Below are 27759 nucleotides of genomic sequence, written 5' to 3' on the forward strand. Positions count from 1 at the left end.
CCATGACGGCGAGAAGTGTATCACCCTTCGTGATCATATTGAAGCTTTGGCATGTGAAGGAAAAATTGATCAATTCCTCCTTCACCCTCTAAGGGGTAACCGTAACCAACGCCAAGTGAATGTGATATATTCCATAAGTAGTAGCACACCCATATCTAAATCTTCCAACATGGCCATGAAAAATAGTGAACGACTTTAAGGTCTGGCCACCAAATGTTTCACGTGGAAGACATCAGGGGGGGCAGGTATCAAAAACCTAACTAGAATCCAACATGTTTCTACCCTGAGAAAGAAAGAGGTATCATCTACCCTCACAACGACCCACTAATCGTGGAAGCTTACATAGCCAACTTTGAAGTACGACGAATCCTGGTAGACACGGGGGCTTCGGTCAATATCATGTTTGTTGAAGCTTTCAGGGCACTTAATGTAGCTGAACACTTGCTCGATCGCTTGATTTCTCCTCTGATAAGCTTCTCCGGTGATATCGTGCAACCTTTGGGGAGCATACACTTACCTTTCACCATTGGTACAGGCCCTTACACAGCTACCATTACCACTAACTTCCAGGTGGTTGATTGTCTAACGGCATACAATGTCATCTTCGGACGCACATGCATCAATGATCTCAAGGCCATGGTATCCACACATATGTTGTTGATGAAATTTACAACCCCATATGGCAATGGTTACATCAGAGGAGATCAACTTAGTGCACAATCATGTTACAACACTTCGATCAAGCAACAGCATATGTCTATGCCCAAGGAAACCCCTTATATACATGACCAAGTCCTAAAGACCAGCCTAAACGAAGCTAACTTGGATCTTCATGGTGGCAACAGTCAACCCGACGATCCTCGAGATGACTCTTTCACCCAGCAAGCACAACCCGCTGAAGAGTTGGAGAAGGTCTCTATCTTAAAAGAATATCTAGATTGCATGGTGAAGATTGGCACCACCTTGTCACCACCCATTCAGTTGGCATTGATCTCTTTTTTGCAAGAGAAAACTGAGGTCTTCGCCTGGTCATACGAGGACATGCTAGGCATCTCTCCTGATATCATCTGTCATCGCTTAAGGATTGACCTCAAGACCAAGCCAGTGAGACAGAAACGAAGATCTTATGACGCTGAACGGTACGAGGCAATGAAGGCAGAAGTTGAAACTCAAAGGCACAGGCTTCGTCCGTGAAGTCAATTATCCAACGTGTGTAGCAAATGTTACCCTTGTTAAGAAGAATCCGACCAAGGAAAGTCTCCTGTTCCAAAAGGTCTTATGGAGAATGTGTGTCAATTACACCGACCTAAACAAAGGATGCCCGAAGGATAGCTTTCCTCTTCCTCTCATAGACAGACTTATAGACTCTACGGTAGGGTGTGAACTTCTGAGCTTCATAGATGCTTACTCAGGATACAACCAAATCCTCATGAACCCTCCGGACTAAGAACACATAGCCTTCACTACTGACAGGGGACTATATTGCTATAAAGTCATGCCCTTAGGCCTAAAGAATGCAGGAACGACTTATCAAAGACTGGTCAATTCAATGTTCGCCAAACAGATTAGGAAGAGCATGGAAGTTTACGTTGATGATATGCTAGTCAAGAGCAAACATACTGACCAACACATCACCAACCTATCTAAAACTTTCACCATTCTGAAGAAGTATCGAATGAGGTTGAACCCTAATACATCACCAGTCTGTCTATTACTTTAGTAAGGCCTTACAAGATGCGGAAAGACGATACTCCAACATTGAGAAATTGGCTCTAGCATGGGTCATGTCTGCTCAAAAACTTCGCCCTTACTTCCAAGCACACTTCATCATCGTGCTTACCAATCATCATCTTCGACAGATACTCCAAAGTCCTGACACTTCCGGGCAAATGATCAAATGAGCGATAGCATTGGGTGAGTTTAACATCTCCTACCAACCAAAGCCAACTGAGAAGGGCCAAGCAGTGGCAGACTTCATCGTCGACTTCACATATCCTGTTGACATTGTTTCTACGCCTAAAGAAGTGGTTTCATTACTCTCGGAAGCTCAGAAAATAGAACCAACAGTGCCAGCATGAAGTCTATATGTTGATGGCTCGTCTAACCAACAGGGTTGTGGAACAGGACTAGTCCTTATGACCCCTAACAAAGTGGCGATAGAGTATGCTATTCATTTCAAATTCAAGGCGTCGAACAATGAGGCCGAATATGAAGCCCTCCTAGCAGGCTTACGTTTGGCCAAACACCTTGGGGTTAAACGAATTGATATCTTCAGTGACTCCCAATTAGTGGTTAACCAGGTCACCAACAACTTTGACGCTAAGGATAGCTCCATGGCAGTATATCTGGCACAAACACAATTGCTGCTTAAGCACTTCCACTACCAGATCACTCAAATTCCTCGAGCGGCAAACAGTCATGCAGATGCTTTGGCTCGCCTCACCTCAGCGGTGGAAGACAAGATTGGGAGAAAATTTCAGGTCGAATTGTTGGCAGCATCAAGCACCATGGCTGCGGAAGTGTGCAACTTACAACAGGGGGATAGTTGGATTACCCCGATTTATAGATTCCTTGCTCATGGCACCCTTCCAAATGACAAAGTCCAAGCTAAGCAGATTCGATACAAGGCTACCCGTTACTTGATCATTAATGACCAATTCTACAAGCGGGGTTTTAACCTACCATACCTAAGATGCCTTACGCCCGCAGAGGCGGAAACTGTCCTTCGGGAAATACATGAAGGAGTCTGCGAGATCATGCTGGATCTCAATCCTTAGCACACAAGGCTTTTCGCTAAGGATATTACTGGCCAACACTCCACCAAGATGCCACCAGAATATCCCGCTCATGTGATAAGTGTCAACGCTACGCAACTATTCCTCACTCCCCTCTCGAGCCGCTCACTCCTATGATCAGCCCTTAGCCCTTCACCCAATGGGGACTTGATTTGATCGGCCCAATGCTTGCAGGGAAGGGCAAGGTCCGCTATGCAATCGTTGTAGTTGACTACTTCATAAAGTGGGCCGAAGTAGAACCTTTCGCAACCATTACTGAGGCAAAAATAGAAGACTTCGTATAGAAGAACATCATTTGCAGATTCGGCATTCCCAATGCGATAGTCACTGACAACGAGCGACAGTTCAACAACAATAAGTTCAGGATGTTCTGCTCTAAGTTCAACATCAACTTATGTTTTGCCTTCCTAGCTCATCCCCAATCTAATGGAGAAGTCGAAGCAATCGACAAAATAATCAAGCGAACTTTGAAAACCAGCTTGGACAAGGCTAAAGGTTGTTGGCCAGAATTTATACCCCAAGTTCTTTGGCTATACTGCACTTCATATCAGACGTCAACAGGAGAAACCTCATTCTCACTTGCCTTTGGTACAGAGGCAGTTGTCCTAGTTGAGCTTGAGCAAGCAACATTCCAAGTCCAGAACTACGTGCAAAGCAAAAATGACAAACAACTTACCCTCAACTTAGATCTAGTTAAGGAACACAGAAACCAGGCACACTTAAGGAATGTCGCCTACAAGCAGCGCATCTCCAATTACTATGACTCAAGGGTCAAACCTCGTTCTTTCAAAATGAGGGACTGGGTATTGAAGAAAAGATTACTCTACGATGGAGTCCCGAGTGAATGAACACTTAGTCCAAACTGGGATGGACCGTTTGAAGTTGTTGGCATCAGTCGCCCTAGCTCCTATAAGCTTAGAAGCTCCGATGGCAAGACCCTTGGTCATCCATGAAACGCTGATCACTTAAAGTACTATTACAAGTAAACTCACATTGTATAAGTGTTAAGCTTCAGTCGTTCGGCATCCTATGTAACGAAGACCATTTAGCATGAATTCAATAAAGGGGTGATTTAGACAACTCGGTCATAATCCTCTTACATTCTTAGCAATGAAACACTCGGGTTCAAAGCATGAATGCTTCCAACATAAAACAAAGTCTAAGTATATGTCAACAAGACTATACAAATAAACGAACAGCTTCATAGTATATTCGTTCAATTATACATTCTAACACATTCATACATAAGCTAATTGTACTTCGAAAGGGTTCAACATACTTTGTGTCATTCGACACTTGCTACAATATGCCTCGACACCTTGCCCTTATTCTCACCAACCAGGTGATGAAATGTACAACCCGTACTCTCCTTCATGCCACCAACCAGATGATGAAATGTACAACCCGTACTCTAATATCATTTGGCAACTTGTTACTCATGCCACCAACCAGGTGAAGAAGGAACTCATCTTCATGTCACCAACCCGGTGATGAAATGTACAACCCGTACTCTCCTTCATGCCACCAACCAGGTGATGAAATGTACAACCCGTCCTCTAATACAACCCGTACTCTAATATCATTTGGCAACTTGCCATTCATGCCACCAACCAGTTGAAGAAGGAACTCATCTTCATGTCACCAACCAGGTGATGAAAGGTGATGAAGAAACTTACCTTCGTACCACCAACCAAGTGATGAAAACAACTCACCATTCATTCCACCTACCAGAATGCGAGTGGCACAACTTGTACATGTGAACTCCTAGCATTCACAAATAATCAAAAAACCTCAAGCTTGACAACTCAGCTAGGGGGAGCACTTATGCCCAACAAGAGTTATAGTCACCAACAAAGTCTTATTGCAAGCCAATAACAACTTCAGTGCATGGCATACGAAGATCAAGCTATTCAGCCCTCTTGCATCTGCTTCAGACATTTCTCCTCTGTAACAATGCAAACCCTACAACTCATAGAAAGCTTCATACACTCTTAATCAAGACAGTGTGAAGCAAAACCAATTTATGGTGCCAACAAGAGCTTCATCAAAGGAGTTCAACCACAATTCTCAAAAGTTTCACACACTCTTGATCAAGACAGTGTGAAGCAAAACCAATTTATGGTGCCAACAAGAGCTTCATCAATGGAGGGCAACTACAATTCTCAAAAGCTTCACACGCTCTTGATCAAGACAGTGTGAAGCAAAACCAATTTATGATGCCAACAAGAACTTCATCAATGGAGGGCAACCACAATTCTCAAAAGCTTCAAACACTTTTGATCAAGACAGTTTGAAGCAAAACCAATTTATGGTGCCAATAAGAGCTTCATCAACGGAGTTCAACCACAATTCTCAAAAGCTTCACACACTCTTGATCAAGACAGTGTGAAGTGGTGTGAGAATTACTTGACACACAAATTAAACCCTCTTTTTGACAATTGTAGTATAGATGTAAGTAGGGTATCGTTCTAGGCCGGGGATTAGGAGAGATTGCTAATCTATTCTAAATTAATTTAAAAATATTAAATAAGACTCAAGGACACAAAACTAGGCTAAAAACTCTAATAACTCGAAACACACTTAAAATGACTCAAAATAATGAAAACAATTAAATTAAACACTAGGAACTGAAATGGACGGAAATTAAATTAAAAGACTAACAATAAAGAAAACTAACTAAATAATATAATTTAAAAATGGATGGGTGTTTGGTTTTGATGAAAAGTAAATTAAACTTAATTAAATTACAGAATTGACAAAAACATAAAATTAAGGTAAAATGATAAATGACGGACTAGCTAGAGGGTTCTTCTCCACACATGATACATATGCAACCTAAATTGATTTTCAGTTGTTCTTTCAATAAATTGTAAATCACAATGTTCCAAGTTAATTAGGTCCGCTTAAATTAACTCTTAGATTTCCCTAGATTCATTGGATTGAATGGAATACGCATTACAACCAAATTATTCCTCATCAAAATCCCTAACTATGAAATATGCATGATAGAGACATTCAACAAAGATCATTAAGTTCAACGGAAATCATAAACATTGACTAGACATTCATAACTATGGAATACGCATGTTAATCCAGCCTAGAATTCACATAACACGATTGTGGATAACAACCTTCACTACTTGTGAATATAAGTTCATAACGATTAGGTGAAATTCACTTATATTCTAGCATCAAATTCATGCATGTAAATTAAGTATGCATCCTTAATCGACATACAAAAATAAGTTATCTATCAAGCAGTTAAGCAAATTAAATCACAACTCAGAAATCACAACTGAAGGTAATCAATTCATATTACAAATATATTCATGGCTTTGAATTAACCTCTAGCCAAAATAAGTTTAATTACACATTATTGAAACAAAAATAAAATAGAAGTATTGGAAAGATTTAACCGAGAGAGAGGAGAGTGCTTGCTGCTTCTGTCTGTCTGACTTCTCTGTTTTCTGACTTGCCTCCATGCTCAAGCTGCCAAATGGCAGCTCTTCTCCTCTGCCCCGCGTCACCTCTCGATTCCCCACGTTTTCTGCCTTGTCCTTTCTGCACGTCTCTGCTCTCTATTTTTTCTGTTTTCTCTTCCGCTCTAAGCTAAAGCTGCGCCAAATGCAGCTTTCCTCCGAGGCTAATGCCCTCTCGTTTCTCCCCTCTTCTCACTTTCCGCACAGTTTTCTGTGCTTGCTCTCTGCCCAGCTGCAAAGGCAGCTTTGCTTCTCTCTGACCTCACTGCCAAAGGGCAGCGTTATTCCCCCCGAGGCTCTCGGCCTTTCCCTTGCTGCCAATGCAGTGATTCCTTTCGTTCCCCCTGCTCTGTCCCGAGGCTTCTTTTCTTTTGAGCTCTGCAGCTTGCGCTGCCTTTTTCTTTTCTGTGCTCCTCCCTTCACTGCATCACGCTGCACGTTTTTATTCTCCTGGTTCAGAGGCTCCCACTTCACATGCTGCCAAGGAGCTGCTTACCTCCACCAACCACGCTGCACTCAGATTCTTTTTGTTTATTTCCTTTTCTGAGCCGCCCCAAAAGCTTCCCACCTTAACATATTACATATAATAATAGAATTAAACACACCATTCTTCTAGCAAATTACAGCAAAACCATTTCAAACAGCTTTTAATTACATAAACAACCACAACAGAAATTGTAACAATCCATAAACTATCAGCAATATAAAGTTAAATACCAAAAAGAAAATAGAAAGAGTCACATTAATACATTATTTAAAACTCATTTGTGCTATTTTTATTTTCTTTGCATAACAAATCCTATAAACACAAAAATAACGTAAATAGCTCGAAAATATAAGGAACTAACTAAAAAAAGACGAGTGAATTTGAAGTAAAAATATATATAAATATGATCCGATCATGAAGCAAAACTAATTTATGGTGCCAACAAGAGCTTCATCAATGGAGGGCAACCACAATTCTCAAAATCTTCACACACTCTTGATCAAGACAGTATGAAGCTAAACCAATTTATGGTGCCAACAAAAGCTTCATCAAAAGTGTTCAACCACAATTCTCAAAAGCTTCACACACTCTTAATCAAGACAGTGTGAAGCAAAACCAATTTATGGTGCCAACAAGAGCTTCATCAATGGAGGGCAACTACAATTCTCAAAAGCTTCACACACTCTTGATTAAGACAGTGTGAAGCAAAACCAATTTATGGTGCCAACAAGAGCTTCATCAATGGAGGGCAACCACAATTCTCAAAAGCTTCACACACTCTTGATCAAGACAGTGTGAAGCAAAACCAATTTATGTTGCCAACAAGAGCTTCATCAATGAAGGGTAACCACAATTCTCAAAAGCTTCACACACTCTTAATCAAGACAGTGTGAACCAAAACCAATTTATGGTGCCAACAAGAGCTTCATCAATGAAGGGCAACTACAATTCTCAAAAGCTTCACACACTCTTGATCAAGACAGTGTGAAGCAAAACCAATTTATGGTGCCAACAAAAGCTTCATCAATGGAGGGCAACTACAACTCGTAGAAAGCTTCACACACTCTTGATCAAGACTGTTCGAAGCAAATTCAATTTATATGGTTCATCCAAACCTTCGACTACTACAAAGTGTGGCTTGCATCACAATCTCTTGCTCAACAATGTGGAAGCAAAATTTGTATATGTTGTCTCTCCCACATTTTCAAATTTCTAATTTTCCCAAAAAAAAAAAAAAGAGGAAATTGGGAAATTCAACAAAGCTTTATCAATGGAGGACAACTACAAATTTTCAAAAGCTTCACACTATCTTGATCAAGATAGTGTGAAGCAAAATCAATTCATGGTACCCAACAAAGTTTCACCTACAAGGATTCACCCACAAAAGCTTCACCTACAAAGATTCACCCTACAAAGCTTCACCTACAAAGCTTCAACACAAAAGCTTCACCTACAAAGCTTCAACTCCAAAGCTTCACCTACAAAGCTTTAACACAAAAGCTTCAATTCCAAAGCTTCACCTACAAAGCTTCAACACAAAAGCTTCACCTACAAAGCTTCAACACAAAAGATTCACCTACAAAGCTTCAACACAAAAGCTTCACCCACAAAAGCTTCACCCACAAAAGCTTCAACAAAAAAGCTTCACACACAAAAGTTTTACCTAAAAAAGCTTCACCCACAAATGTTTCACCTATAAAGCTTCAACACAAAAGCTTCACTTACAAAGCTTCATTCAACAAAGCTTCATCAATTGAGGACAACTACAAATTCTCAAAAGCTTCACACTATCTTGATCAAGAGTGTGAAGCAAAATCAATTCATGGTACCCAACAAAGCTTCACCTACAAAGATTCACCCACAAAAGCTTTACCTACAAAGCTTCAACACAAAAGCTTCACACACAAAAGCTTCACCTATAAAGCTTCAACACAAAAGCTTCACCCACAAAAACTTCAACACAAAGCTTCACCTACAAAAGCTTCACACTCTTAATCAAGATAGTGTGAAGCAAAATCAATTCATGTTACCCAACCAAGCTTCAACCTCAAAGATTCACCTACAAAGCTTCAACACCAAAGCTTCACCTACAAAACTTAAAAAATATATATATTTCGAAGAAAAAAAATTGCCTAGGCCTCCTCTTCTTTGGGCCTAACAACTTTCATAACAAATATATATGAATGAGAAGTTTTGGGCTACCACTTAGAAAGGAAAATGGTGAAGTTTTGTTACTTTGGAAACTTGACTACTAGCAAGACACCTCTTTTGTCAACTCCCTCGGCTGGAAACTTGGGGGACTCCTACCATATGCTACTACACCTCGGTACTTGGAAGGTTCACGACCACTCAGTGACTTGGATTTTTCAAGTCTCCAACCGAGAAGTTTTCCTCACTCAGGAAATTAAGGGAACATTACCTCAACCTACATGCTTCACTCACAAAGCTTCAACAAAAGAAAAAAAATTCAAAAAACTTAGTGAAGAAAGCTTTGGTGTATTTAACAATTTACGTTGAAATGAAACAAAGCTTATTTATTGATATATCTGATAAGTTACAAATGTGTACATATACATAAGTCAAAATAAACAAACAAGAAGGAGCTTTCACAAAGGTTGCTTAGGAGAAGTCTCAACAGTCGGCAGAGCCCCAAAAAGAGAAGGCACCAGAGGGTGATCATTCGGAGCCTCAGTACTAGGTAGAACCCTAGAAGGATGAGGCATCGGAGGTTGATCATTTGGAGCTTCATTACGCGGTACAACCCCAGAAGACGAAAGCAATAAATGTCTTTGGAACAAACCCACAAACCTCTGATGATCAAGCTTCATCTTCATGTTTGTAGCATAGTCATGTGCAAGCCTGTGCAACTGTTTATTCTCATGCTTGAGCCCTCTAATCTTCTGTTTAAGACTTATCACTTCAGCCGCCAATGATTCAACTTGGTGGGTTCGAGCAAATAGGCGTTGGGCCATATTAGACACAGAATCTGCACACTGAACACTGAGAGCCAGAAAATCCTTAACAGCCAACTCATCAGACCGTTTGGAAAGTAGTTTGTTATCTTTGAGAGTGAGAAGGTTCCTGGCCACCACCGCAGCGGTCATATCATTCTTCATCACAAAGTTCCCAATGGTAAGAGGACCAGTAGGGGATAAGAAGGATGAACGCCATATGTTGTCTTGAGGAGGCATGGCTGCCTCTTCACCAAAGTTCAAGTCAAAGCGACGATCGAATGGGCCATACATTTTTAGAAATGATGAAGGAGAAATAAGGTCTAATAAATCTCTGAAGTACGAAAATAAAGGGAAAATTCCTACAAGCAATAACTCTCTGAACGTACTTCTTGCACACAATTGGTGCCCTTATAAAAGAAAGGGCAGCAGGGCCGTTTGTTCAAAAATCGAAGAGGCACCACTCTCCAGATTTCGAGAAGCAAATTTTCCTGAGTAAAATATGTCGACAATCCCCACACGCAACATTAGCTCCTCGGGTACTACAGATAACTTTACCAAAGATCTCTGACAAAGTTTAGACACATAAATCTTGAAGGTCCAGCTACCCTACCATTACCCATAAGGGTAAACAACACCACTGCTTGAGTCCCTGTGTGTGTCAACCTCCGTGCTCTGTGCTCCGTGGCAAGGCAGATTGGCAAATATGTCCAACCTTTACTCACATTGAGAAAACACTCCCAACAGGATTACTTGCTCAAAAATCGAAGAGGCACCGCTCCCCGAATCTCGAGAGCCAAACTCCCACCAGGATTGCTTTCTCAAAAATTGAAAAGGCACCGCTATCCGACTCTTCACTACAAGATTGCTTTCTCAAAAATCAAAGAGGCACCACTCTCCGAATCTCAAGAGCCAGACTCCCAATCCTTAAAAATCGAAGAGGCACCGCTCTCCAAATCTCGAAAGCCAAACTCCCAACAGGATTGCTTTCTCAAAAATTGAAGAGGCACCGTTCTCCGATTCTCGAGAGCCAGATCCCCGACAGGATTGCTTGTTTGAAAACCGAAGAGGCACCACTCTCCGAACTTCGAGAGCCAGATTTCCTTGGATAAAGCTTATCTGCAATCCTCACACCCAACATCAGCTTTCTAGATATCACATACCACTTTTTCAAAGTGCTCTGACAAAATTAAAACACGTGAATCTTGCAGCTCCCACTACATTGCTATAACCGAGAAAAGTAAAGGAACAGCGTTACTACTCGTTGTTGGGACAATTCCTATAAATGTCGACATTCATCCTCCACAGCCAGGCAAACCTGCAAATAAAAAAATGCTCAACTTTTCTTCACATCCGAGAGGTCACTCTCAGCAAAGTCTCTCGAAATACTCAGCTTATTCCCCCCCCCCCCGATAATACCTCTGCAAACAAACCACACCAGAGCAAGAGTATCTCATATCATGCTTTTTCCCTGTCTTTTCCTTTGGCCTTGTTCTTACCTGCAAGACAAGTAGAAAGAGAGCAATCAGTCAGCACTTGGAATCAAGCTTCTAGTCAGGAACTGACTACCTGGAACTCCTTGCCTGATCACTTACCTGACATTGTTCTCGAGTACTCATCTTCAACATCTTATGCTTCCAAAAAAGATACCACATCTGCCTGAGGAACAGATAGGGCAAGTGAGAAGGATACAAGGAAGCATATGGAGACAAACACAAGAGAACACGTGCCGATTCATCTATTACTTTGTCAACAGCAAAAATATCCCATATCATCAAGGTCGAACGCACTCTTGATTTGATGGACTTGTTTTGACCCTCAAATTCTTGAGTCGACCTTATACTTTGGAGGAAACCAGAAAACCCTCTAGCTCAGTTCAAGAATAAGTCTGTGGAAAGTTACTTCTTCAAAAGCAAAAGTATCTCATATCATCTATTCTCCTTTTTATTCTCTTTATCCTTCATGTTGCCTGCAAGATAGGGAGAATGAGAACAATTAGCAGGAACTCGAAATCAAACTTCTGATCTAGGACTGATTGCTGGGAGCTCTGATTGCTTACCTTGTCTATCACCTCTTTCGGTGAATCTCTTAGCTCGGCGACTTGGGGGACTCCTACTACATGGTTTGTATCGCGCTTGACCAAGCCTAAAACTACAAGTAAACTTCAAGTGAAATTGATACCTTACCTTGTGCATCTCTACCAGTTAAGGATACCACCCCTGGATGGAGGAAAAGTACTTCCAGAGAAAATGCCACATCTACCTATGAGACAGATAAGACAAGTGAAAATGATACCACACTTCGGTACTTAGAAGTTTCGTGATTACTCAGTGGCTTGGATCTTGCAAGTCCCCAACCGAGAAACTTCCCTCACTCGGGAACTTAGGGGAGCACTGTTTGTACCATACTTGACCAATTCCGAAACTACTGAGCACTGGTCAACGTTATACCGTCAAGGACCCAAAAGAGTTTCCCTCCAACCAGGAGGCCAATCACAGTGTGACACGTGTCGACATCATAAGCCAATCACAGCGCGACACGTGTCAACATCAGAAGCCAATCACAACACGACACATGTCAATATCAGAACAAAGCTAGAAACTCTTCTATAAAAAGAGATCATTCTCTCACAATATTTCCTAATGTTATTTGTACTAAATCATTCACTAGTACTCACTAAAGGAGAGCTTGAATCCATGTACTTGTGTAAACCCTTCACAATTAATGAGAACTCCTCTACTCCGTGGACGTAGCAAATCTGGGTGAACCACGTACATCTTGTGTTTGCTTCCCTGTCTCTGTCCATTTGCATACTTATCCACACTAATGATCGGAGCAATCTAGCGAATGTCACAAACTTAACACTTTCTATTGTACCAAAGTCCTCATTGATTTTGTGCAACAACAAAAGATATTCACTTTCTCCCTAACTTCTTCGTCATTATGTGCTCTCAAATCTGGAATTTGGTCTATTAATATTTAGTAATTTTGTATAGCTATTTCATGTTCTCCACTATGGAGTTTTTTTGTGTGCTAATTAATCAATTTTATTTGTCTTTGTTTATGGAAAATGTCTACAGCAGCATAGATAATATTCCGTATAGAATGGCACATCTTGGCGGCTGGGAAATCGACAAGCAGGAACTAATAAGCCAACTTCACACCTATTGCACTTCTAAGGTCGATTTTCTCCCTGACAGGTATAAACAATTAACGAGTTTTCGGATTATTTAACTTAATTAACTCTAAGAACTACACTAATTTGATAAAACTAAATACGTGACATAAACAAATATCTAAAATGAAAATTGGCTTATAGAAATTGTGAACCAACTAAACAAAATAAGTAAACGTAGAAACTCAAGATAGTAGAAATAATTAAAGAAAATTAGATTGACAAGGCACTAGAGTTTGACTTTTACCAACAATACGCCTACCTAACTCTTTCAATTACTCAAATACACATGCTTTGAAGGTTGAGTTTTCCTTGTGTAGTTTTACTTGTAACATTAGCCTAAAGTAGGGGAAAATGGCACTGTAGATGCCATTAATTCTTTGCCACTCGATTTCATTCTATTTACAACAATACCAGCCAAATAAGGCTGGGTTGAGAGAGTAATTCTCAAAAGTTCATAGGGTAATTTTATCTGTATGGTTTAGTATGGAGCCATTTGATTTCATGTTATTTACAACAAAACCATCATATCTGAATGGGTTGGGAAGGTAATTCTTAAAAGTTAGGGGGTAATTGTGTCAATAGGTTTGAGCCGAATTTTACTTTACGGCATTACCTCTCGGCTTAGGGGTGGGCAAACGGGTACAGGAACCGCGGGTCGGGGCGGGTACGGGCCGGTTCCTATTTTGTAAAAACAGAAACGGGGCGGGGCGGGGCGGGCCTTTGAAATTTTCAGTTCGGGCCGGTTCTTGAAGTATAGGAACCGCGGGTACCCGGACCGGCCCGTTTGTAGTTAGAATGGACGGATGAGATTGAAGAGATCATCTCTCCATCCAATCTGAATCGTTGGTTTTAGGTTTCATCGTCCTCAACCTATCGAATTCGACTGTCATTCTCACTCTGTCGATCGAGTTTCTCTCGTCGTCTGTAGTGCGTCGTCCCCTTCCCTTCACCCCCCCCGGATAGCACGACGGCCCAGGCAACCACCATCTTCTTGATTTGTCACCTCTCTCTCACTTCTCTCTCGCCGTCTCGATTTGATATCCCAGGGACCAGACTTACAGAACCCAACCACCTCTCCTCTCGATTTAACTACCCATCTTCTCGATTTGTCACCTCTCATTCGCCGTCTCGAGTGCGTCGTCCCCACCCCTCATCGAGGAGGACGGGATTCAGATCCTGCAGGTTTACTCCAAGGAGATCAGCAATCAACTCGCTACTGCTTCCTCCATCCCCATAAACTACTCCGTTTCCATCATCTATCTCTATAGAGCTCTGATCCTCTGCGGCCATGGCTACAGTCCTCGACTCCGTCGTCGTTCCCCGATCCTCCCCTCTCCCTTCTTCAACCGCGCTCTCTCGGATCGCAGCTCTCTTGTCGCTCTATTCCTTGTCCGCCGGCGCTCTGTTGCCACGCTACAGAGGCCTCAAGGTTGGATCAGCTCTCCGAACTTGTTCCGTCTGATCGTTGAGTTACGGTCCCGCTTCCGGACAAGCGAGCCGCCGTGGTGAACTCGTCGTCTGCGAGGCTCAGAACACCGCCGTCGAAGGTCAGTCTCCTAATCTCTCCCTTCCAGTCATGATTTCAATTATTTTTTTATTTCAAAGTTTTTATTTATTTAAGTGTTCATACTTTGTGTTTGGTTGTCTGGAAAATTGACTGTAAAATTCTCCTTCAGTTTCTTAGCAATCAACAGAAGATTTGATTTTTGTGTAAAGATTGTTGTAATCTGTGTTCAATCTGTGCAATCTGTGCAGCTGCTGTGTTCAATTAGGCATACTTCCATTATCTCTCTCTTGACAATTAGGCATATTAACATTTTGATTGAATTATTATATTTCTCTTGACAATCTTCCAGATTGAATAATTATAATGTGAACATATTGGGCGTTGGATGTCATTTTGATGTTATTCATTTTCTTACAGATTCAATGAGGAATGATGTTGGATGTTTGATGTCACTGCAGATGTTAATGTGGATGTTATTCATTTTCTTACAGATTCATTTTCTTTGCCCTTTCCGTTTCCTCTAAGTTGTGAGAAAACCACATGGGTTGGTTTTTCGGGTGTTCGAAATTAAAGTCTTTTCGGGAGAGAAATATAATTCATAGTGAAGTGCAGGTAAAGTAAACTGTTAGTGAGATACCCATATGGTGAATTTGTGCAAAATATGCACAAATGCAGTGTCATTGTGATTGTGCAGTTGCAAATTGCAATCTGAGCAGTTTGCAATCTGTGCTGTTAAAAAAAAAAAAAAAAAAGGGTACCCGTGGACCCGGCTCGAATCGGCCCGTTTCAACCGGGCCGGGTAATGTCCGGTTCCTATACAAGAAAATCCAATCTCCGCCCCGTCCCGGCCCGTTACGGGTAATGTCAGGTTCCTACAAACTTAGGTTCAGCCCGGCTCGGCCCGGCCCGGCCCGTGCCCAGCCCTATCTCGGCTCACACCAGTCTCCAATGGCGAAACACAAGGAGAACAGAAGTCCGTTTCGAAACCCAACCCCTTCGAGACCAATTCACCAAAACCCGGCAGAGCTGACGCCAATCACAACCATGAGACGGCGGCGACGGCGAAGAAGAAAAAGAATAAATTAGGCCCGAACGCTGTCGCCATGAAACACCAGGTCCCCCTAAAACCCAACCCATTCGAGACCATTTGGTCCCGGAGGAAATTCGACATTCTCGGCAAAAAGCGCAAAGGCGAAGAGCGCCGAGTTGGCCTCTTCCGCTCTCGCGCCATTGAAACGGTACTGAAGTGCGTCACTTCCTTTCTGAATTTACTTGAAATTTTGTAATTTTATTGATTTATTTATGTTTTGGTGGCCATTGAAAAGGCGAAGAGCACGTTGCTGAAGGAGTACGAGCAGAGCAATAAAGCTTCGGTCTTTGTCGATAAACGAATTGGGGAGCATAATGACGAGCTCAATGAGTTCCATAAGGCCATTCGGCGTGCGCAGCGCGAGCATCAAGTAAGCTCATTTTCTGAATTTTTGCCCTTTGATTGGGGTCAGCTTTGTTTTCTGTTTGGTTCCCAGGAAAATATAGGGAAATAGTAAACAGTTGTAGTTCATCGCACAAAGCTTACCTCATTAAAATGTGCGTATCTAACACATGATATCTAAATTTCCTTTCTTTTTGTCAAGCTTTCTACGCAACTACAAACTCTATTTCAGAACTATATTCAGTTTAATTTATGGAATCATGGGTAATTTATTAATGTGTTTTGTTTCTCATTTTGTTTTTTTTTTTTTTTTTTCTCTTCATTTTCATGAATAATTAAAGACGAACAAGAAAAGCAAATATAACTTATCAGATGGAGAAGAAGATGACTTTGAATTTTAAAGTCTTGGTGCATTATCTGAAAGGGTTGATTTTGAGGATGATGTGCTGCCTGCTGATGACGACGATGGCACATAAACCACTCAAACTAAGAGTATGTGTAGAGATACTTCTATCTGTGTTGTTTGTTTATCAGGCACGGCGTTAAAGTTATCTTTGCCAATCACTTGGTAATCCACGACTTGAATCAATTGACGATTTTTCTCAATTTTTTTACTTTTTGTTGAATCTGGGTTTTTTTTTTCAGTGATCAAATATCTGGATTTGTTTTGGTTTGTGAGATTTGTGTGCTTTGAGTCGATTAGATTTTTTTTACTGCATTTGTATTTTGGTTTTTGTTTTGTGGTGAAAGTTACTGGTTCGATATGCTTCCATGGTCAATTTGATTTGTATAAGTTTGACTGATAAGGATTGTGATGGATTTGCTGCTTCATCTGTGTTGATAAATTTGAAGATCCCCATTTTGTTTTACTAATCTATACGTTTTTAGTTACCAGTTATTTTGAGAATATATACTGCTTTCAGTATTGTTGTTTCATCTTAGGATCGTGTCTGGTAATTCATATGGCTCATTGTTTCTTAACAGTGATTGTTTGTTGTTAGTGATAACACAATATGTTACCCTACCAGTTGATTGACTCCTAGGATTGATCCTTTGAAACCAATGAAGGATCAGTATAAATTGATTTTTTTTTTATGTTGCTGATTTATGGATAGAGTTTGGCATGGTTTTATTTCTGACTTTGGGGGTTGGTTTAGTTAAAAATATTTGGTTTGTGTGTAGCTAAGTTACAGGAGATGGGAGAGACGATAGTGGACATCCTTTTGATTGTGGTAAGCCTTTCTTTCTCTCTCCAGATTTTTTCCTTTATTGTGGAATGATTTCATATCATCTGCGCACATTGAGATTGTTCCGTAGACACGGAACTCCTTTTTTTTTTTGCATGCTATGTTTGCATGAGGTGTTCTTTAAGAAGTATCTGGCTGAGACGATCATTTAGTTTTTTTGCATGCCATGTTATGTTTGCATGAGGCGAATTATATGTTGTTTGCGAAATTGCAGATTGATGCTTTAGTTTCTTTGTATTGGAAGGTGAAAGTTGGGAACTTGAGTTGAGTTGAGGCTAGAAAGAAAGGCTCGGGACTTATCATATACTTTTTGTTTGCATTCGAAATGAATTTGAATGTAAGGTTTAGGGTACTAGTTTTCAGAAAAAACTGAGTAATCATACTGGTAGATAGGAGGTGTTCTTTAAGAAGTATCTGGCTGAGACGGTCATTTAGTTTGTAATGTACTCATTCGTTCTTCGTGTTGATCTGTTAAGTACACGTCTTTAATATCTACTAATTTTAATCATGTGCATTGGAGGGAGAGGATCGCTGGGATTTTTGACTCGGGTGCGGGTGGGTCGCCAAAGTAGTTAAGGCTGGTGCATTCAAGTCATGCAGCAACGTGGGGGCATTTTACTAGTTCAAGCTAAAACGCATACCATGACATGCAATTCATCCATGACATTTGGATTAAATATAAACATGAGTGATTCATTAATCTTGGTGAAAATCCTTTTGGTAAACCATGTAATCCCTAAGAGAATGATATGTACATTAGGAGAAATTACAATCCTCACTCACAAGAAGTATAACCAATTTTAATGTGACATTCGTTCAAAATTGCATCCAATGACTTTTGTAAGCATCCTAATGGTGATCAAGCATCAAGGCACATGTTTAATTCAGTGATTGAAAATATCAAAGCAAGCATGTAACAACACTTAAGCAATTAAAAGAGAAATCTACGTATTCATGTTGAGGCTCATGGCCTCACTCTAGCAAAAGGAAATTAATTACACATACTTGTATTAATACATAGGAAATTAGTTTCAATGCTCTTCATTTCTTTCCTCTGCCTTTTGTTTTTCCTCTCCGTGTCTGTTCCTTCTCTTTTGCTCTCTCTTTGTCCAAGCAACTGTAAAGTTGCCTACCAAAACCCAATAATCCCCATTCCCTTTCTTTTCCACGATCTTTTCTTTCCTCTTTCCATGATGCCGTGTGTTCCATCTTTTTGGTCAGATGGAACCAAATGCTACAATACTAAAATGTGCAGATGCAATTATTAATCTCTACTCCAACTAGATTCCACTATATTCGGCTTTCAATAACGTTTGAAGCCCATTTCCTGTGAGAGGACTACAACAGACGTATGCTTGATATGATTATCTTCAGCTAAGCTCAAAATTTCCACTGTTTTCCTACTTTTCCACCAAACTCCATCATTCTGCTCCTAGAAACACAAAATGACAAAAGTATCACAAACACTTAAAACTTCCAACTAAACTAGACAAGAAAACAAATATAAAAGGATGAAATATATAATATAAAAATTGGTTCATCACTGTACCATAGTACCACTTGCCCATCTTCAAGGGGCTATCTTAATTACGGTCAGTAACTATTGCTGCGTAAATACAACATCTTAATGGACATTGCGAGTATGATGGATCAGATATATAACTCAGTGGTGAAGAAAAATGAGTAACGTCCAATCTTCCAAGAAAAATCATTTTAGCAGGAAAATAACATAGAGCGTGGAATTTAATTCATATGAAAAATACATATCCATGCATTTAATCAGCGGACCAAATTATTGAGCAATTCGAATACAGTTTGAGACTTTAAGGTTGGGGTCCCCTATGTCCAATTTGTGCCCCTAATACACGGCGAGATGAAAGACAGTTACTGCTTCTCTATGACATGAGCGTTTTAGCCATATAATGTCATTTTGCTATGTCAAATACGCGTTTTAAGTTTTGACATAAAGAAGAAAGAACACTCACTACTTCTCAATTCTTAATTTAAAGCTAGGCTTCGCAAGATTAGGCATGTTTGACTGTGCTTTTAAAGTAATTAAAAGTGTTTTAAGATCGCCAAAAGAGCTTTTAACAACATTGGCAAAAATTTGACAGTAATTTTATGAGTTTTATAATAAAATAATAAAAACTACTTGAAATGCTCATAGAATGAAGCACTTGAAGCAGCTGAAGTGCTTTTTAGAAAAAAAAAAAACACTTACATTTTTTTTTAAATGTTTCCATGTACTTGGGGCCTAAGTAGGCTTATTATCTTTGTTGTTATCATCTGCCCCACCTTGAATTTTCTTTGGTAGATCCAACGAGCGAAGGTCGTCGTTTGTGGGTTCTTTAGTGGAAAATCTCTATTCGACGTCTTGAAGGGGTTGGAAATATTGCATTGTGTGGTTATGCTTGTTTGCCAATTTCTCCGTTGGGTTATTGGAGGACCCCTCGACTTCTAATGTGTGGTTATGGTTGTTTTCTAATGTTGCAAAAGCTGTTTTTCCATCAAATCAAGCATAATTTTTTAAATGTAGAGACTCAAGATCCCGCTATATATACGAAGGCAAAAAGCATTAAGATGCAGCAAGCCTTCAAACACAATGGCTCATGGCTTCCTTCTCATAATCCTCTTATTCACTTCCATTATATCTCCAAATATCCACGCATGCAACCAAAATGAACGTAGCGCTCTCTTGTCCTTCAACCTCACTTTATCCTATCCTCCTTTAAATTGGACTTCCATTAACTGTTGTAGTTGGGAAGGAATCACTTGTAATCCTGAAGGTCGGGTCACCCATTTGCTCTTACCCTCGAAGGGGCTCGACGGAGTTATTTTTACCTCGTCATCCTCACTTGGAAACCTCACGCATCTCACCCACTTGAATCTCTCCCGCAATTCACTTCACGGTTCACTTGAAAATAAACTCTTTGAGCCCTTGGATTCTCTTGAGATTCTTGATTTGAGCTATAACCTTCTTTCTGGAGAGCTACCTTTGTCTCTAACATCCGGAAACATCCGGACACTTGATTTGTCAAGCAATCGCTTCCATGGTCCAATTCCGCCTTCGTTCTTCATGCTTGCTTGGAATTTGACAAGTTTCAACGTCAGCAACAATGCCTTCTCCAACTACATCCCATCCTCTATATGTCTCCATTCTAACCCCTTGATTAGAGTGTTGGATTTTTCCTCAAACCAATTTAGTGGCAACATTTTACGCGGTTTTGGGAGGTGTTCTGAACTGCAGATTTTTCGTGCTGGTCACAATAATCTCTCAGGGCTACTTCCAGAAGATATCTATAATGCTACCAAACTCGAAGAAGTTGCAATACCTCTAAATTCACTATATGGAGGCATTAGTGATAAAATTGTCAACCTTACCAACCTCGCAATCCTTGACCTCTCCTTCAATCAACTAAGCGCAGTGCTCCCTCTCCGTTTGGGGAAGCTCTCCAAGTTAAAAATCGTAAAGCTCGATTTCAACGACCTACAAGGTCCGTTGCCCTATTCTTTGATGAATTGCACCAGCCTTGTAGAACTACGTTTTGGACGAAACAACTTGGAAGGAGACATTACCAAGCTTAATTTCTCCAAACTTGGTCAACTTACTAAACTTGACCTGTATAGGAACAACTTCACTGGTAAGTTGCCAACAAGCCTTTACTCATGTAGATCCCTGAAAGCAATTCGATTAAGTTCGAACAATCTAGAGGGACAAATACAACCTGAGATTCTTTCGCTAAACTCTCTGTCCTTCCTCTCTCTTGGTGACCTCCAATTGGAAAATGTCACGGGAGCAATGAAGATATTGATGCAATGCAAAAGTCTTCAAATACTCCTCCTTTCGCAGTCCTTTAATGGTGAAGGAATGCCATCTGACGATGGCATGGTTCCTTTTGATGGATTTCAAAATCTTCGATTTTTGAGCTTGTCGTATGGTGATCTCACCGGTCAAATACCTGTATGGTTAGCAAAGCTAAAGAGTCTTGAGATCTTGGATCTGGAAGCTAACAAAATCACGGGGACAATTCCTAGCTGGTTGGGGACTGATCTACCAAGGCTTTTTTATATAAACTTCGCAATGAACCTTATTTCAGGTGAATTTCCGAAAGAACTTTGTAGAGCACCGACGTTGGTGCATGAACATATTGCAGCTCAAGCAAACCAATATTATGTCGAATTGCCAATCTACAATCACAACTCGAGCTCACGCCGCAGATTGGCTGGTTTTCCTCCATTGATAAATCTTTCTTCCAACAACATTACCGGTAGTATACCGTCTGAGATCGGCCAACTGTAGCTTCTCCAAGAGTTGTATCTACACGACAACAACATCTCTGGCAACATTCCAGACCAAATGTCTAACCTTAAGAAGTTAGAAGCTTTGGATCTCTCCAAGAATCACTTGTCCGGACAAATCCCATCGTCTCTGGTGAGCCTTAATTTCTTGGGAGACTTTGATGTCTCGTACAATAATCTCGAAGGACCAATCCCAACAAGCACTCAGTTACAAAGCTTTGAAGCTTCAGCATTTGAGGGGAATCCAAAACTTTGCGGTGCTCCGCTTCCAAACAAGTGTCGCATTGATGAGCATGATAAGAGGAACCGAGATGATGAGGATGACGGGCATCGACTTTTGTGGTTCTATATCTCCCCTGCGTTGGGGTTTATTTTCGGATTCTGGGGAGTCTGTGGTTCTTTGATCGTAAGGAAGACATGGAGATATGCATACTTTCAGTTCACAGACAATGTACAGGATAGGCTCTATGTCATGTTAGCAGTGCGCATGAACAGGATGAGAAGATGGCTTAGCTAAATACTCTATTAATTACTTGTTTTTTCTCTGTTACATTTGAGGTTTTAAACCTATGTTATGTATTTTGTTTTATAATAGACGTCCCTATGCTATCGAAGTTATTGCTTTGTAAATGACTCGTAAATTGTAATTTGCAAATCTCTCAAATATGCCTCTCACATTTCTAATCCCCTCTATCTTGGTCTCGATTCCTTCAGACTTGGAAATCCCTCACCCCAAACATAGCCTAAAGAAGTCAAACAAAATGATTCAGGGACCAAACTGAGAATCGGGTTACCAAATTGACAATGTAACATGTCATTTAACTAGCAAAATAAAATCATCACAAAATATGCAAAAACAATGTGAGAGCATAACATGCAAAAACAATCTACGAAAGAATAACAGCACATAATCTTCACAGACGACTGCAAATTAACATGTTCCATGTAACAAGGATCATCATGCAGTCTGCTTTCTGTCAATATGTGAACTACCTGAAAGAACTCATACTGCGTACCAAAGTAAAGACACTAGTAATCGCATAAGGACCTTGAAAATGTAAATCATGTTCGGATAAAAGGCAACCAGGTTCCAACCACAGCATTATGCCAAACGAAATATCATTCATGGACATAAACATTAAAACCTACAGCCCATCTTGAGTAACCTCCACGTTTATCTACAACATGCCTACAAGACTCATCGTATCGCAACTAGCCTCAAGCTTAGTAACGATTTGGGCCAGGATTGAATCCAGCTCCCTGTCTGGAGTGTAGTTATTCTGGTTTTGTCATGGACCATTCCTTCCTGCAATAGAAGGCGAAGCCAGGTTGTTTGGTGGCACCACTCCCGGGTTTATTGGAAGGCATCTGATTGTAGTTGTTGGGCGGCATCTGATAATAGTTGTTGGGAGGCGCCTGATTGTAATTGTTCGGTGGCCCAGAATTCCAGTTGTTGCTTGGTGGGGGATTACTGTAGTTGTTTAGTGGAGCCATGTTGGGAGGCAGCATTGGAGCCCTGTTGGGGGGTGGAGGACCCATGTTGGCAGGTCCAGGTCCCGAATTTGACCCAGCTTGATTAGGCACATGAGATGAACCGGTATTCTGAAACTCATGATTCTGCATATTTTCCCTTCTCCTTTCAAAGTTCGTTGTGAAAGTTACTAGGTCTTTCATTACGCCTGTTTCTCTCATTTGCTCTACTGTTGTTTCTTAGCAAGAAGAAAAGGAGAGACAGAGACGGAAAAAAAAAAAAGGACAAGCCAACAAAGGGATCGATACCATGGAATAAAGGCAGAAAACATAGTTCAGGTACATAGAAACTGAGTGGAATTGTTTGTTGAATTTTAGACTTTCATACATTTGGTTGAATCTGAAGTTTTGATCTTTCATATAATGCCGAGACATGTGAGCGAATCAAGCAGATAACAATTGCAGTGTTGTCTGTTCGCGTCTTACAGCATTCTACTCTTTATTCTTAATAGCTCGATAAAAAGACTTTAATAGGTGGTCAAGTTGCTGCTCAACAGGACATAACCATGTCACATATCTCATCTTTGGAGAAACTGGATCTAGAGCTTGTAAAGAGAGAAAATTCGAAAAGAAGTTTCGTTCGCAGACCAGATCAGAGATGTCAAAAACGGAAAAATGGAACTAGCTATGGTAACCTCATCCTCTTAACGCGGCGAATGAGAAACCAGGGGAGTGTGCTTAAGTTTCTGCATTCCTAGGCGTAGATGAAATAGCGTATGGAGGGTAACTTTTCTTCTTTCATAATTTACTTTTAAACAGATACAATTTGCTTGTTTTTGTTGTAGATTAATGTCAGTTTTCTGATGGCAACGAAGAGTCCATCAAGCTGCAATGCAATCTTTTCAAGAGGAAAAAGTGAGTTCGGTGAAATGTTGTTGCCGGAAATTATATCTCACCTTCACACACATGATATATCTGGCTTCCCCTACCCCCAGTATCCGGCTTGCCTTTTTTAACATTGATCAGAAGCCGTGCGGGTGTAGGCGATGTCTTTTATTTTTCAGATGTGGTAATGGAGTTTATATTTCAGATGTAGTTTCTCTTTTCCATTTTGGTCACAATTTTATTGATCTGCAAGGTTGTGCTGTGGATGCAAAATCTAAAACAGAACCGTAGTCTATTTTCTCCAAGACAAATTGAAGAGCAGCATGACCATATATTTTCTTTTCTTTTCATAAGGTCGTAGACTTCTTTCTGCAGCTGAACTGGGTTATAGTTGTCGTGTGGTGTGGTGGTTGCAGTGGTGGTGGTAGTGATGGTGGCGATGGTATGATAGAGATTTTACCACATGTGAAACAAGGTTAAACTATAGAAAATTTGTAAGATCTCATATCATTCAGGGGAGTGATCCTTATATGTATATTCTCATTCCTACCTAGCACAAGGCCTTTTGAGAGCTCACTGGCTTCGGGTTCCATCGGAACTCCGAAGTTAAGCGAGTAGCGCGCGAAAGCAATCCCATGATGGGTGACCTACTAGGAAGTTCTCATGTGAGTTCCCAAAAACAAAACCATGAGTTAGTGGGAAATGGCACTGTAGATGCCTTCAATTCTTTGCCACTCGATTTCATTCTATTTACAACAATACCAACCAAATGAGACTGGGTTGGGAGGGTAATTCTGAACTTTCATTCTATTTACAACAATACCAACCAAATGAGGCTGGGTTGGAAGGGTAATTCTCAAAAGTTCAGAGGGTAATTTTGTCCGTATGGTTTAGCACAGAGCCACTCGATTTCATGTTATTTACAACAAAACCATCAGATCGGGCTGGGTTGGGAAGGTAATTCTCAAAAGTTAGGGGGTAATTGTGTCCGTAGGATTGAGCCGAAATTTACTCTACAGCATTACCTCTCGGCTCACGCCAGTCTCCAATGGCGAAACACAAGGAGAACAGAAGTCCGTTTCGAAATCCAACCCCTTCGAGACCAAATCACCAAAACCCGGTAGAGCTGACGCCAATCACAACCATGAGACGGCGGCGACGGCGAAGAAGAAAAAGAATAAATTTGGCCCGAACGCTGTCACCATGAAGCACCAGATCCCCCCTAAAACCCAACTCGTTCAAGACCATTTGGTCCCGGAGGAAATTCGACATTCTCGGCAAAAAGTGCAAAGGCGAAGAGCGCCGAGTTGGCCTCTCCCGCTCTCGCGCCATTGAAAAGGTACTGAATTGCGTCACTTCCTTGTTGTGCTTCTTCTTCCTCCATCTCCATCCATTGTTGTGCTTGTTGAGGTTGAATTCCCAGTGCAGGAATTTGGTACCCATCAGCCATTGAAAAGGTACTGAATTGCGTCACTTCCTTTCTGAATTTACTTGAAATTTTGTAATTTTATTGATTTATTTATGTTTTGGTGGCTCAGAGGAAGAACACGTTGCTAAAGGAGTACGAGCAGAGCAATAAAGCTTCGGTCTTTGTCGATAAACGAATTGGGGAGCACAATGACGAGCTCAATGAGTTCGATAAGGCCATTCGGCGTGCGCAGCGCGAGCATCAAGTAAGCTCATTTTCTGAATTTTTGCCCATTGTTTGGGGTCAGCTTTGTTTTCTGTTTGGTTCCCAGGAAAATATAGGGAAATAGTAAACAGTTGTAGTTCATCGCACAAAGCTTACCTCATTAAAATGTGCATATCTAACACATGATATCTAAATTTCCTTTCTTTTTGTCAAGCTTTCTACGCAACTATAAACTCTGTTTCAGAACTATATTCAGTTTAATTTATGGAATCATGGGTAATTTATTAATGTGTTTTGTTTCTCATTTTTTTGTTCTTTTTTTTTTCTCTTCATTTTCATGAATAATTAAAGACGAACAAGAAAAGCAAATATAACTTACCAGATGGAGAAGAAGATGACTTTGAATTTCAAAGTCTTGGTGCATTATCTGAAAGGGATGATTTTGAGGATGATGTGCAGCCTGCTGATGACGACGATGCCACAGAAACCACTCAAACTAAGAGTATGTGTAGAGATACTTCTATCTGTGTTGTTTGTTTATCAGACACGGCGTCAAAGTTATCTTTGCCAATCACTTGGTAATCCACGACTTGAATCAATTGACTATTTTTCTCAATTTTTTTACTTTTTGTTGAATCTGGGTTTTTTTTTTCAGTGATCAAATATCTGGATTTGTTTTGGTTTGTGAGATTTGTGTGTTTTGAATCGATTAGATTTTTTTTACTGCATTTGTATTTTGGTTTTTGTTTTGTGGTGAAAGTTACTGGTTCGATATGCTTCCATGGTCAATTTGATTTGTAGAAGTTTGACTGATAAGGATTGTGATGGATTTGCTGCTTCATCTGTGTTGATAAATTTGAAGATCCCCATTTTGTTTTACTAATCTATACGTTTTTAGTTACCAGTTATTTTGAGAATATATACTGCTTTCAGCATTGTTGTTTCATCTTAGGATCGTGTCTGGTAATTCATATGGCTCATTGTTTCTTAACAGTGATTGTTTGTTGTTAGTGATAACACAATATGTTACCCTACCAGTTGATTGACTCCTAGGATTGATCCTTTGAAACCAATGAAGGATCAGTATAAATTGATTTTTTTTTTTTTTTTATGTTGCTGATTTATGGTTAGAGTTTGGCATGGTTTTATTTCTGACTTTGGGGGTTGGTTTAGTTAAAAGTATTTGGTTTGTGTGTAGCTAGCTAAGTTACAGGAGATGGGAGAGATGATAGTGGAAATCCTTTTGATTGTGGTATGCCTTTCTTTCTCTCTCCAGATTTTTCCTTTATTGTGGAATGATTTCATACCTTCTGCGCAATGGCGTTCTAGGATTCATATAGCCGACCCCACTTAGTGGGAAAAGGCTTTGTTGTTGTTGTTGATTTCATACCTTCTGCGCACATTGAGATTGTTTGGTAGACACAGAACTCTTTTTTTTTTGCATGCTGTGTTTGCTTTGTACTTTCGGCCAACGTTTTGATTATGAAATGAAAGATTATGCCTTGGTCCAGTTTTTTTTTTTTTTAATTCGATCTTTTATGTAGACACTGGGTTGCGAATTATATGTTGTTTGCGAAATTGCAGATTGATGCTTTAGTTTCTTTGTATTGGAAGGTGAAAGTTGGGAACATGAGTTGAGTTGAGGCTAGAAAGAAAGGCTCGGGACTTATCATATACTTTTTGTTTGCATTCGAAATGAGTTTGAATGTAAGGTTTCGGGTACTAGTTTTCAGAAAAACTGAGTAATCATACTGGTAGATAGGAGGTGTTCTTTAAGAAGTATCTGGCTGAGACGGTCATTTAGTTTGTAATGTACTCATTCGTTCTTCGTGTTGATCTGTTAAGTACATGTCTTTAATATCTACTAATTTTAATCATGTGCATCTGAATTTTCGAGATACATCCTCCGAATCCATAATTTGCACACCAGGGTTGACGGGTTGGAGGGAGAGGATCGCTGGGATTTTTAACTCTGGTGCGGGTGGGTCGCCAAAGTAGTTAAGGTTGGTGCATTCAAGTCATGCAACAACGTGGGGGCATTTTACTAGTTCAAGCTAAAACGCATACCATGACATGCAATTCATCCATGACATTTGGATTAAATATAAACATGAGTGTTTCATTAATATTGGTGAAAATCCTTTTGGTAAACCATGTAATCCCTAAGAGAATGAATGATATGTACGCTAGGAGAAATTACAATCCTCACTCACAAGAAGTATAACCAATTTTAAAGTGACATTGTTCAAATTTGCATCCGATGACTTTTGTAAGCATCCTAATGGTGATCAAGCATCAATGCACATGTTTAATTCAGTGATTGAAAATATCAAAGCAAACATGTAACAACACTTAAGCAATTAAAAGAGAAATCTACGTATTCATGTTGAGGCTTA

The 27759-nt window shown here is 40.3% G+C and overlaps 3 protein-coding genes across 38 annotated transcripts in view; 2 read left to right on the forward strand and 1 right to left on the reverse strand.

Annotated features, from left to right (window-relative positions):
- LOC139194130 (multiple organellar RNA editing factor 8, chloroplastic/mitochondrial-like) overlaps positions 1-27759 on the reverse strand; it is a 77056-nt gene that overhangs the window by 42059 nt on the left and 7238 nt on the right. The gene's annotated exons all lie outside the window — the stretch shown is intronic.
- Positions 14179-17801, forward strand: LOC139194309 (uncharacterized). Its single transcript, XM_070818614.1, has 4 exons — positions 14179-14319; positions 15282-15635; positions 15723-15857; positions 17291-17801. Exons 1-4 carry the CDS (start codon positions 14179-14181, stop codon positions 17342-17344), a joined length of 684 nt encoding a protein of 227 aa, XP_070674715.1. The 3' UTR covers positions 17345-17801.
- LOC139194126 (uncharacterized) lies at positions 18463-27602 on the forward strand. Of its 35 annotated transcripts, none has more exons than XR_011578863.1 (5): positions 18463-25187; positions 25269-25403; positions 25715-25941; positions 26562-26615; positions 26948-27602. XR_011578863.1 is itself a non-coding variant. In XM_070818464.1 (5 exons), exons 2-5 carry the CDS (start codon positions 25348-25350, stop codon positions 26999-27001), a joined length of 282 nt encoding a protein of 93 aa, XP_070674565.1. In that variant the 5' UTR covers positions 19691-25187; positions 25269-25347; the 3' UTR covers positions 27002-27602. The 35 variants fall into 35 exon arrangements, 4 of the variants coding, with proteins under 4 accessions (XP_070674565.1, XP_070674563.1, XP_070674562.1 ...); XR_011578867.1 differs by having other exon boundaries at positions 26978-27602; XR_011578869.1 differs by having other exon boundaries at positions 27261-27602.

Source organism: Malus domestica, chromosome 03 (assembly GCF_042453785.1).
Source record: "Malus domestica chromosome 03, GDT2T_hap1".
In the NCBI taxonomy this organism is placed as follows: domain Eukaryota; kingdom Viridiplantae; phylum Streptophyta; class Magnoliopsida; order Rosales; family Rosaceae; genus Malus; species Malus domestica.

Bases quoted from the DNA above. Each gene is read 5' to 3' on its own strand.
- LOC139194126 (XM_070818461.1), top strand. From the start codon at position 25,348: ATGACGAGCTCAATGAGTTCGATAAGGCCATTCGGCGTGCGCAGCGCG. The intron at 25,404-25,714 runs GTAAGCTCATTT...GAATAATTAAAG, and splicing joins GTGCGCAGCGCGAGCATCAA to ACGAACAAGAAAAGCAAATA. The intron at 26,616-26,947 runs GTATGCCTTTCT...GCGAAATTGCAG, and splicing joins TGGAAATCCTTTTGATTGTG to ATTGATGCTTTAGTTTCTTT.
- LOC139194309 (XM_070818614.1), top strand. From the start codon at position 14,179: ATGGCTACAGTCCTCGACTCCGTCGTCGTTCCCCGATCCTCCCCTCTC. The intron at 14,320-15,281 runs GTTGGATCAGCT...CTACAAACTTAG, and splicing joins CACGCTACAGAGGCCTCAAG to GTTCAGCCCGGCTCGGCCCG. The intron at 15,858-17,290 runs GTAAGCTCATTT...GCGAAATTGCAG, and splicing joins GTGCGCAGCGCGAGCATCAA to ATTGATGCTTTAGTTTCTTT.